Genomic DNA, 12,160 nt, shown 5'->3' with positions numbered 1-12,160 from the left:
TATTTTCCAGTGGCTGCACCAATTTACATGCCCACCAACAGTGCACATGGATTCCCTTTTCTCCACATCCTCACTAAACTTGTTATTTCTTGTCTTTCTGATTCTAGCCATTCTGACTTGTGTGAGGTGATATCTCACTGTAGTTTTGATTTGCATTTCCCTGATGATAAGTGATGCTGAACATCTTCTCATGTGTCTGTTTGCCATCTCTACGTCTTCTTTCGAAAAATGTCTATCCAGGTCCTCTGTCCATTTTAATGGGATTATTTGGCATTTTTTTATAGACAGTTATATAAGTTCTTTATGTATTTTGGATATTAACTCCTTATCAGATATTTCATTTGCAAATATCTTATTCCATTTAGTCGGTTGCCTTTTTGTTTTGTTGGTGATTTCCTTTGCTGTGCATAAGCTTTTTATTTTGGTGTATTTCCAGTAATTTATTTTTGCTTTTGTTTCCCTTGCCTGAGGAGACATATCCTTAAATATGTTGCTAAGGCCCATATCCAAGAGATTACTGTCTGTGATTTCTTTTAGGAGTTTGATGGTTTCAAGGCTCACATTTAGGTCTGTAATCCATTTTGAGTTTATTTTTGTGTATGGTGTAACAAAGTGGTCCAGTTCCATTCTTCTGCATGTGGCTGTCCAATTTTCCCAACAACATTTGATAAAAAGACTGTCTTTTCCCCATTGTATGTTTCTGCCTCCTTTGTTGCACATTAACTGACCACATAAGCGTAGGTTTATTTCTGAGCTCTCTATCCTTTTCCCCAGAGTAATGGCTTTTTTTTTTTTTAATATTTTATTTATTTATTTGACAGAGAGAGACACAGCGAGAGAGGGAACACAAGCAGGGGGAGTGGGAGAGGGAGAAGCAGGCTTCCCGCCAAGGAGGAGCCCGATGCGGGGCTCGATCCCCAGGACCCCGGGATCATGACCTGAGCTGAAGGCAGATGCTTAATGACTGAGCCACCCAGGTGCCCCAGAGAAATGGCATTTCAAGGTAATGGCTTCATCAAATGACAAGAGAAGAAAGGGGAGGGACGGGGAGGGAAGGAGAAATAACACTAATAGGAAGTCCTCAGGCAGGAGGAATGGCTGGCCATTTTGGGGAAGGACCCTTCCTGGAGGGTCTCTTCTCATTCTTGCCCAGGGTCTTTAGAACAAAGTCATGGAAAAAGAAAAGCAAATGCTTCAGAACCTCTTTGAAGCCACATCTCAGCCCAAAGCACACTTCTTTAGGGAGTCTGTGGGCCCTGGAAGATGTTCCCATAAGGAAATTTGAAAAGTGAGAGGGAGTGATACAGGTCTGTATATAAACAAACCTCTATCTACAGCAAAGGTCCTGAAAGACACAAGTGAAAATACAGGGAATTAAAGCCAGGGGTTGGCGCATCTGGGTGGCTCAGGTGGTTAAGCATCTGCCTTCAGCTCAGATCAATGCGGTGGAGCCTGCTTCTCCCTCTCCTTCTGCCTGCCACTCCCCCTGCTTGTGCATACATACTCTCTCTCTGTCAAATAAATAAATAAAATCTGTAAAAAATAAACAAATAAATAAATAAATAAAGCAAGCAAGTAAACAAGCAAGCCAGCCAAGAGTTGCCTGATTACAGTTAGCTAGAAACGCATCTGTTTGTTTTCTAGGTCTGTTGAGCTCTTAGAGTTCTGATGAAAAAACAGGACAGACAGCAATAAAATTACACTAGTTCCAGCCAGGTGCTTATCAGCCTTAAATGGTGCATATATAGCCCTAGAAAGTAAAGAATTAGGAGGTTTATCTTCCCTGCACACATTAATGGAAATTTCACTGCTGGGGTAGAGGAAGAGGGCAGTGGGGAGAAGTGGGGAGGGCAGCAAGACAAAATCCCTGGAAACAGCCATTTACCCGTTCGTGGAGGACACCGAACAGTGTGCCGACAGTGATGCGCTCATACACAAGGCGGGTCTTCTCTAGGTCCTGGGACAGGCACACAGCCATCAGCTGCAGCAAGTGGGGGTGCCGGAGCTTGCTACAAAACAAAAGCAGCTTCAGATGCGGCAGAGGGAAAAGAAGATAGGAGGAAAAAATGAGTGCCTTCCTTCCTTCTAGGCCCCTTGAACACATTCTAAACAAACAGCATTTGTACATTATGTCTTTCTAAGAAAACAGGATGGGTGGGGGGAGAAGGGGGTAGGGAAATCTATGGCCTCTCACTGATCAAACCCTGAGGACTCAGAGTCACCAGTAACAACGACATTGTCGCCAAGAGCTACTGATCAAGGCACTTTACACGCATCATCCACATCCTAACAACCACCTGTAAGAAATATATATATCCTTATACTCATTTTTGAGATAAGGAAACCAAGGTCAGGGAGAGGTCAGTAACTTGCCCAAGTCACACACCCCTCAGTCTCATGTCAAAGTCCACATTGTGTACATGCGTCCTTCCAGCTTCCTTGGGTCCCTTTACACTGACTTCCCCAAAAGGAAGAGGCTGGCCTCTGACACACTTCTTGCAGGGGTTGGGTGGCCTACTCAAGGAACCAGGTCCACTCACTCAGCAGTCCCAGAGTGAAACCATGAATCAAGATTCTGCCTCAGCAAGAGCTGAAGGGCTGACCCCGGAGCCACAGGAAACCCAGGTTACTAAGGTACACCCTTGGGCATGTCCTCAATGGCAGAGCCTCAGTTCCTCAGTTGTGTGGATCTCATGCACAGCCATGGTCTGTGAAGACAGGACTATGCATGCTATCCTGATGGGCACAAGGCCGTAACGGGGAAGGGCCTCAGGAGGCTGCTGAACGGGAGGCTGGACCATCAGAGACACGGGTTATGGGAAGTCAATCAACTAAGAGAATTAAGCCATCCCCACCATCCCCACCACTCCGGCTATTCATTAACCCCCCTTCTCTCTCTTGGTAGCCGTTGGAAGTCAAATGAACCCATTCTAACAGTCAGGAAATACTGAGGCTGAGGGGGGGGCTGGTCTCCACACCCCAGGGACAGTACTGTATAGCCCTGAACCTGGGTCTGTAAAGAGACCTGGACTGTAATGCACCAGGCCCCTGGACTTCCTTCTCACCTGCTGTGCTCCTGCTCTGCAATTAACAAGTCAGCCAGCCTAAGCCTGCTGCAGTGAGGGTGGGTGGGGAGATTCAGCTCCTTCACTGTGACCCTGCTCCCGTTCCACACCAGGCTACAAGGACAGGAGAAAATGTGAGCAGCAGGGAGTGAGCAGCTCTCCCAGCTGAAGACCAGAGAAGTGGTATTACAAGGAATCTATAAAGCGCCCCCAACCCTGCACCCTTGAGTCCTCCCTCCGCCTTCCCTCCTCCCCCTACCCTAAAGCACCCTGGGGAACTTAGTATAGGTGGCAAGAAGTCACTGAAGGATTCAAGGGAGGGAGTGACTCGATCAGGTCTGCATTTTAGAAAGACAACAGCACCAGCAGTGTGGGGAATGGTAGGAAGGGGTGTCAGAGAATGGGGGGCTGGCTAGGAGGCCAGTCTGGGTGAGGGACACTGATGACTTGGACAAAGACCACAGCAGTAGGACAAAGAGAAGGGGGGACCTGGCTACAAATCTGTGGCACAGGCAGGAAACAAGGGTGTATCTGTAAGGGACAGAGGGCCTCAGGAGGCTGGCAGAGGCCTTTTTGGAAGGGTGCTTCTTTGAGGCAGGGAAGAAGCATCCAGGTTCAAGGAGAGCAAGAGACCTTGGGCAGGACAACTCTGCCCAAGGCAGGACTGAGAACATCCCCAGGACTTTTGTCATAGCCAAATCCCCTTATTGCCGCTCCTGCTGCAGTTGGCTGCCGAGAGCTGCAGCTGATGCCTGTTCCGGCTTCCACGGAAGTCTTGATCAATACCCTCTGGCCTAAATCAGAGGCCAGACAGTCACCACTAGGCTTCCTCAAACTCTCTAGAAAACCGAGAGGTTAGAACAGCATCATGAGTCGTTCTCAATGGGGTGGGGGAAGAGGGGGTGGAATCTGGCAAGGTCTGTAGACACTGGTTGTCACAGTCACAACTGTGGGGGAAGGGGGTCAGTAGAGGCTGCTACTGGCATCTAGTGAGTAGGACCAGAGATGCTCTTAAATCTCCTACAATGCACAGGACAGCCCCCAGCGACAAACAATACCAGCCACAAACATCAGTGGCGTCCAGGTTGAGAAACCCTGATTTAGACATCTGTTCTTCATGTTTCCTTGTGTTGGAGGAGAAAGCCTCCACACATAAGGGAGTCACATGAAGCCCACCCTTCCTGTGGGACTATGTCAGACCTCCCACGGGCCAGCTTCTGCTTACTTGGTCATGACCATGTAGGGGCCACTAAAGAAAGAGAAGGTAGGCTCATCATCAGCTTGAATCACTTCCTTTTCTCCAATTACTGGGAGAGATCCTAGGTAGGCCAGCTGTGCTCCCCCTGTGAGATAAAACTGAAAGCAGAGCACATTGTCAAATCAAGCGGAGAAAAGAGGAAAAGTAAAATGCCCCAAGAATCTTGTCAGTCAGCTAAAATAAAAATAGGGGCAACTGACCAACTTGCTGAACTCCCCTATGCCCCGGACACTATTCTTTAATTTGTGTTCTCTTTAATCTGCCCAGAAACCCTGCAAGGTTGTAATATTCTTTCTCTTTCACTATTGAGGAAACCAAGGCTCATGAAAAGAGGTCAGACGCCTGTCTGAAGTACCAGGCTGAGGCTGAGGCCCCCACAGAACCCCAGCCCACATGCGACCAAAGCCGACACTCCTTCTCCCCCGCTCCCCACCAAGGCTGCCTTGGCACAACCAGCAGACGTAGGCCTAGAGATTAACTGTCGGCAAGCAGCACCCAGACACCCAGCTACATGCCCAAATGTCTCTCTCTGATGGGCAGAACCAAGAACCTAAAAGATACGGGGCGCCTGGGTGGCTCAGTCGTTAAGCGTCTGCCTTCGGCTCAGGTCATGATCCCAGGGTCCTGGGATCGAGTCCCCCACATCGGGCTCCCTCCTCAGCGGGAAGCCTGCTTCTCCCCCCTCTCCCACTCCCGCTGCTTGTGTTCCTGCTCTCGCTGTCTCTGTCTCTGTCAAATAAATAAAAATCTTAAAAAAAAAAGAACCTAAAAGATACTATTTTCCCTCAAAACATTTCTCAGTTCAGGGGTGCCTGGGTGGCTCAGTTGTTAAGCATCTGCCTTTGGCTCAGGTCATGATCCCAGTGTCCTGGGATCGAGCCCCGCATCGGGCTCCCTGCTCCGCAGGAGGCTTGCTTCTCCCTCTCCCACTCCCCCTGCTTGTGTTCCCTCTCTCGCTGTGTCTCTCTCTGTCAAATAAATAAATAAAATCTTAAAAAAAAAAAAAAATTTCTCAGTTCAAAATCTCAATTCCTTAAAGGCATTCCAATAAAAACTTATGGAGGGCAAGTCAATCACAAATAAGACCCAAGGGGAGAGAGGTGGGCGCCTGGCTGGCTCAGTCAGAAGAGCCTGCGACTCCTAATCTCTGGGACTCTTTTTTTTTTTTTTTTTAAAGATTTTATTTATTTATTTGACACACAGAGAGAGGGAACACAAGCAGGGGGAGCAGGAGAGGGAGAAGCAGGCTTCCCTCCAAGCAGGGAGCCCGATGCGGGGCTCGATCCCAGGACCGTGGGATCATGACCTGAGCCGAAGGCAGACGCTTAACGACTGAGCCACCCAGACGCCCCATCTCTGGGACTCTTGATCTCTTGATCTGCGGCTCCTGAGTTCAAGCCCCACATTGGGTACAGAGATTACTTAAATAAATACATAAATAAACTTAAAACACACACACAAATAAGACCCAAGGGGTCAGTGTAGCTCTCTGCTTCTCGTCAAGGAGACAAGTCTGGGGCCCTCACTGGAATTAATTAAAGGATCATTTTCTAAACTCTCCAAATGTAGCATAAGGTCATTCAAGGGAACTTTCCAGGGCTTTCTCCATTTTTCAGTAAGGACAGAGCACTGAGGGGTCTCTGTTCTGCAGAAGTGGTAAAAGAAGGGGCGTCTGGGTGGCTCAGTTGGTTAAAAGTCTGCCTTTGGCTCAGGTCATGATCCCAGGGTCCTGGGATGGAGCCCCGCATCAGGTTCCCTGCTCAGCAGGGAGTCTGCTTCTCCCTCTGCCTGCCACTCCACCTGCTTGTGCTCGCTCTGTGTCGAATAAATAAAATCTTTAAAAACAAAACAAAACAAAAGAAGAAGTGGTAAAAGAAGAGAACTACCTCTCTGGAGAGGATAAGGAAGGAAGAGCTGCACAAAGTTGGGGGTAGGGGGTCAGAGCCAGGGCCAGGTGGCTCTCCAGTTGGCCCTGCAAATGCTGGGTGTCCCTGGCAGCCTCTTACCTTCCCAAAGCCAAAGCTGTAGATATTTTGCGCAGAAATGACTCCAGCTTTAAGCAGACGATTAGGAGAGCCATTGGGGTTTCTAGAAATAGTTTTAAATGGAAGAAAAGTTAAGAATTAGCCACCCATATCCAGAGGAACAATGCTGAACCAAGCTAGGAGAATGTGTAGTTCATTTTGTCTTGACTACTTGACTTTTTATCACGGAACTACAGATGATATAATAGCCAGCCTATGAGAGGGCCCTGTGATTTCTACCTCCTGGTAATCCTGCCTTTGTGAAATCCCTTCCAGGTCAGATAGGGCAGACCTGTTAGCCCCACTGGACACTGAAGAAATGACAGAGTGGTTGGATTCCAAGGCTGGATCCATCAGGGCTTCAGTTCTGATGATGCTCCGATTACCTGCTCTGAAGGAGGCCAGCTGCCATGTTGTGAGGACACTCGAGCAGCCCTATGGAGAGGCTCAACATCCTGGCCCAATCTGTCAGCCATGGGAGTATGCCATCTTGGAAATGGATCCTCCAATCCCAAACCTTCAGATGATAAAGCCCCACCTGACATCTTGACTACAACTTTGTAAGAAACCCTGAGCCAGATCCATACAGCTAAGCCATTCCCTGAGTCCTGACCTACAGAAATTGTATGAGATACAAACATTTATTGCTATTTGAAACTCCCAAGTTTGGGGAGGTTGGAGGGGATTAATTCAGATGGTCAAAGCTGGAAAGAATCAAAACATACTTTATTCAACTTTTGTTTTTATAGATGGGACAAATGAAGCCCAGAGAGAGGGAACCTGTTAGTCGGGGGTCACAGAGCAGCAGGAGAGACCAGACCCTGATGCTGCTCATTCAGCCACTGCTCTTCCCATATACCACACCCAAACCAGCACCTGCACACTGGGACCCCCATTAACTGAAGGTATCTTGAAAGGAGTGGCTTATTTCTTTCGCTCCCAGAGGCTGACACAGTGCCATGCATGCAGCAGGTTCTCAGTTAATGCTTTCTGATTTAGTAGTTTGGGCTCAGACTGAAGAACAAAACATTCTGCTACTGCCAGAGCCATGTTCCCTTCCTCGGCAAACGGCAAAGGGCAAAGGAGCTGCGGGTGACAGCGTGCACTCATCCTCACCCCATGCGAGCTCTGTGAGGCTCCATGTGCCCACTTTTCATGAACAGAAGTAAATTCTTTGACTTCTGCTTTCGGAAGTACTTCCGGGCTTTATCTTCTTGGCAACCCGGGCCAGGCTGTCCCTTCCGCACATTAAGCTGCTAGGAGGTTAAGTAAAGATCTAGGGGACAGCAACTGTTTCCTGAGCAGGGCAATAGATTTTGAGATGGCAGCAAGGGCAGGCCTCTACACTGGGGCCGCCCGGCCGTGTGAGTGGCTCTTCGGAGGGCAGAAGCTCTGTTTAAGCAGGGACCCGGGCAACAACTGCACTCAGATCAACCACATTTCTTGCTCTTTTCCCTAAATTCCTCAGGCCATGTCTATGTAAGCTCAGCTGGGTGGAGGGGAGAAAATGGACTCCCCTTATCTACAACCATACAACCATCCGTTCTTCTCAATTGTCTTTCCCCCAACCAGGCTCTGAGATGTAAACACGTACCTGTGAGGAATCTTATCTGACATGGCCCCACTCAGATCTGAGAGGCCAATTCTTATCCCATGGACTCACATGGTTTCTTTACATTAAAAAAGGGAGATGTGTGTACTTCCACTCTACTTTCCATTAGGCACTCTGTGGTCCAACCCCATAAAAAGAATAATGTTTCATCTAACTATAAAATATGAGAGACGCAATTTTGAAGCTCCATCTTTCTTTCTGACTAATGAACTCCTGAACTGGGACAGAAGCAGCAATGGTTTTACAAGAAGTTGCCCATAAAATTCAACAGAACAAATGGTATTCACACCATAAAACTGTTGGTATGAACTTTAAGACAGAATAGTTAACAAATACCTACCAAGAACAACAGTTCCATTTGATAGCACCAATAAAATAGGGAGCAATTAAAAACAGCTCAAGCAGTTAGCACCAGTTAACAGATTTATTTTTCTCTTCTCTTCTTTATTTGTTATATAATAACCCCCCCTTCTTTCTCATAAAAAAGGCTCAATTTCCCTACTTTTCTGCTGGCTACTGGAATCTGTGCTCCCTGGACTGCAATTCTGAGACCCCCAAATAAAAGGCCTTTGTCTCTTGTTCAGTTTTACCTCCTTTTCTCAGGTGGCAGTGTTCAGTCTTATTAGAAACAGGCAAGAACATTTATAAATAAAATCATTACACACTGGGACAAGTCTCTCCAAACTCTGAATGAGGGAGCTCCACACAAGGGGGAGTGGCAGGGGCAGGCAAGGAGGTGGCAGGAGTTGAACCCAGTAGGGCCTCCAAGGTCAGATAAGGGATTTGGGAGTTTATGCTGATAGCTATGGAGAATGCCCTAAAGGGTTTTTAGCAAAGAGTGGCACAACTCGATTTCCATTTTTAAAAGGTTGTTCTAGGGGTGCCTGGGTGGCTCAGTCGTTAGGCTAGGCGTCTGCCTTCGGCTCAGGTCATGATCCCAGGGTCCTGAGATCGAGCCCCACATCGGGCTCCCTGCTCAGCAGGGAGTCTGCTTCTCCCTCTCCCACTCCCTGTTTGTGTTCCCTCTCTCGCTGTCTCTCTGTCAAATAAATAAATAATCTTTAAAAAATAAAAAAAATAAAAGGTTGTTCTAGATGCTGACCCACAAGAGTGGCAGCAAGAGGAGCAGTTAGGAGTAACTAGTCCTCAAGGGAATTAACTCATCTTTCCTGAGAAGCCAGTGATATCCAGCTCATGGGAAGAAAACCAGGACTTGCTCAGGGCAGGACAGAAAGAGGGAGACCATGAGAGTGTGACAAGTCTAGAGACCCTGATTACAGAAGGTCATGCCATCAGAGAAAATTAAAATGGAAAGGCTTCTGTGCATACAAACCCTAAGTCAATAAAGCCCTAAGAATTTAAAAGAGCTAGGTAGTTGAGCATGGAAAGAAGCCTGAGGCCCACCTCCAGTGATGGGGGCAGGGAGGCTGCCCACCCAGCTAGCAGCAGATCTCTCACACCAGCTTAAAACAGCCTGAGGAAGGTAAGTTAAGCATTCGTGTTTGGCAATCTTGGGAATAAAGGAGCCTTCTTTCCATGCTTTGGGAGATGACACAAAGGTCAGTTGGCTGCTCTACTGAGCAGGAGTTTTCTGCTGAGCTCCTCAGACCTGAAAAGTTCTTTGTTAACCACTAACCTCAGGGTGGTTCCCACTAGAGCCCATAACTCATTTCCCCGCCCAACCCCCCACATTCCTGCATGGGGGCAGGGCCGCCGAAGGTGCTCCTCTGGCCACTTCTGCAGCGGCCACATCTTCTCTGTCAGAGTTCACCGCTTAGAGTGGGCCAGATGCCAGATGGGACCAACGTGGAGGAACCTGGGTGGCCCACGTTGCAGGGCTCCTACAAGGAAGGCTGGGGTGATGCCAAATATCCCACTCTGCTCAAGGCAGCACTCACCCCTGTATGAGACCGCCAAACCGGGGTGGGCCACAGATGAGCCGCTGAGGGGAGTCGATCTTCTTCAGGAGGTCATAAGAGAAACCCTGTATGATGGCCTGCATGTGTGAGGCACAGCGCTGCATGAACTCCACCATCTGCAACACACCGCGGAGATATTCAATGCTGCAGTGAACTAAGAGCTACCCTGGCCTTCAGTGGACCAGGAACACTCTGACCTGAAAGATTTGAGGAGCCAGGAGCCCCTGACAGGGAAATCTGTGGAAAGGATAGGGCTTCACAACTGTGGAAATGTTTCCAGGGAGGTGATTTGGCAATAATTTCCTCCAACTCCCTGTTCCTCAAAAAGTTGAAAATAGAGCTACCCTACAACCTAGCAATTTCACTACTAGGGATCTACCCCAAAGATACAAATATAGTGATCTGAAGGGGCACAAGTACCCCAGTGTTTATAGAGCAACGTCCACAATAGCCAAACTATGGAAAGAGCCCAGATGTCCATCAACATGTGAATGGATAGGGGCGCCTGGGTGGCTCGGTCGTTAAGCATCTGCCTTCGGCTCAGGTCATGATCCCAGGGTCCTGGAATCGAGCCCCACACGTCGGGCTCCCTGCTCAGCGGAAAGCCTGCTTCTCCCTCTCCCACTCCCCCTGCTTGTGTTCCCTCTGTCGCTGTGTCTCTCTCTGTCAAATAAATAAATAAAATCTTTAAAAACAAAACAAAACATGTGAATGGATAAAGATGTGGTATGTATATACGATGGAATACTACTCAGCCATCAAAAAAATGAAATCTTGCCATTTGCAACAACATGGATGGAACTAGAGGGTATTATGCTAAGCGAAATAAGTCAATCAGAGAAAGACAATTATATGATCTCACTCATATGTGGAATTTAAGAAACAAAACAGAGGAGCGGAGCGGAGGGAAAAATAAAACAAGATGAAATCAGAACGGCAGATAAACCATAAGAAACTCTTAATCATAGGAAACAAACTGAGGGTTGCTGAAGGGGAGGGGGTGGGGGATGGGGTAACTGGGTGATGGGACATTAAGGATAGCACGTGATGTAATGGACACTGGGTATTATGTAAGTGAGGAATCACTGAACTCTACCTCTGAAACCAATAACACATTGTAGAATCCAATCTACAATCTATATGTTAATTAACTGAATTTAAATAAATTATTTTAAAAAGGAAAGAAAATTTCATCCAATTCCCTCCTTCAACAGATGAGGAAACTGAGGCAGAAGGAGCAAAATTACTTGTCCAAGGCCAACAGCTAAGGAGTTGGAGAACCAGAGGGAGGGAATGGAGGACTCTGCCCACCTCCCTTTTCCCTCCATGTGCCCAGTATTGTGCCTGCACTTTATGCTTTACATTTGTTATGTTATTTAGAGCTCATTAGAACACATCACACCTGCCAGTGTGTGGCCTCAGCAAGTTACAAAATGTCAATGGGCCTCAGATTCCCCATCTGTAAAATGGGGACAATAACAGTATCTCCATGACAAAGTTGTGAAGATTAAATGACTTAATATTTAATTAATTTAATTCAGAACATTTGATGTGTAGTAAGTGCTAGTTAAGGGTCAAAATTACAATTATTCTCCCTCCTCACTGAATGGATGACCAAAAAGGTTCACTAGATTTGCCTGAGGTTTTATAGCTGTTTAACTTGCTTCAGCCCAGGCCTGTGTATCCAGTGCCAATGGCAAGGCCACTGCCAGCCTTGTGCTGTCCCCACGATCAGCCCCTCCCTGCCCCCTGGGCTCCTGACTCCCAGCTCAGTGCTCTGCCTCAGCTGTGGCTACAGAGCAGGCCCATCCTTACCGCGGTGCTGCGCTCCTTCCCTGCCGTCAGGGCCCAGGTCTGCGGGTTTCGACCCTTCTCGTCATGGAGTCGAAGATCACCCCCTGCATCCAGCAGTTTGCTGAGGATCCACTGATTGCCTGAAAATGCTGCTGCGTGAACAGGAGTGCTTCCATCGAAGCAGCGGCTGGAGGGGGAGGTGTTAGTATCAGTGTCCATAACACTCCTGCCTTCCGCAGAGTGGGGTGGGGGGCAGTCAATGGGTGACACAAGGCTCCCTTTCTACAAAGGCAACATTTGGGAGGAGGATTATAATACCATTTGTGAGGCTGTGCCAGCAGGAGCTTTATACACATCCCTTTTCTTTCCATCCTTACCTCTACCCTTCAAGGTGGTATCATGTTCCAGTTAATAGATGAGGAAACAAAAGGGCAAAGCTGAGATTCATAGTCAGGTCTGGGTCTGGTTCTAAATCTGGTGTTCCTTTT

General features: G+C 47.8%; 1 protein-coding gene across 2 annotated transcripts in view; it reads right to left on the bottom strand.

The window, feature by feature from the left end:
- The window catches only part of TEX14 (testis expressed 14, intercellular bridge forming factor), an 87,065-nt gene that overhangs the window by 44,950 nt on the left and 29,955 nt on the right, over positions 1-12,160 (bottom strand). For both annotated transcript variants that reach the window (XM_021704099.1, XM_021704101.1), the window contains exons 3-8: positions 11,694-11,859; positions 9,858-9,994; positions 6,330-6,411; positions 4,291-4,421; positions 3,066-3,179; positions 1,886-2,009 (exon numbers count right to left, since the gene is read on the bottom strand). In XM_021704099.1, the coding sequence (XP_021559774.1) occupies positions 1,886-2,009; positions 3,066-3,179; positions 4,291-4,421; positions 6,330-6,411; positions 9,858-9,994; positions 11,694-11,859 (754 nt within the window). The remainder of the gene's footprint in view (positions 1-1,885; positions 2,010-3,065; positions 3,180-4,290; positions 4,422-6,329; positions 6,412-9,857; positions 9,995-11,693; positions 11,860-12,160) is intronic.

Source organism: Neomonachus schauinslandi, chromosome 15 (assembly GCF_002201575.2).
Source record: "Neomonachus schauinslandi chromosome 15, ASM220157v2, whole genome shotgun sequence".
Lineage (NCBI taxonomy): Eukaryota > Metazoa > Chordata > Mammalia > Carnivora > Phocidae > Neomonachus > Neomonachus schauinslandi.
This window is presented reverse-complemented; position numbering and strand designations above follow the sequence as displayed.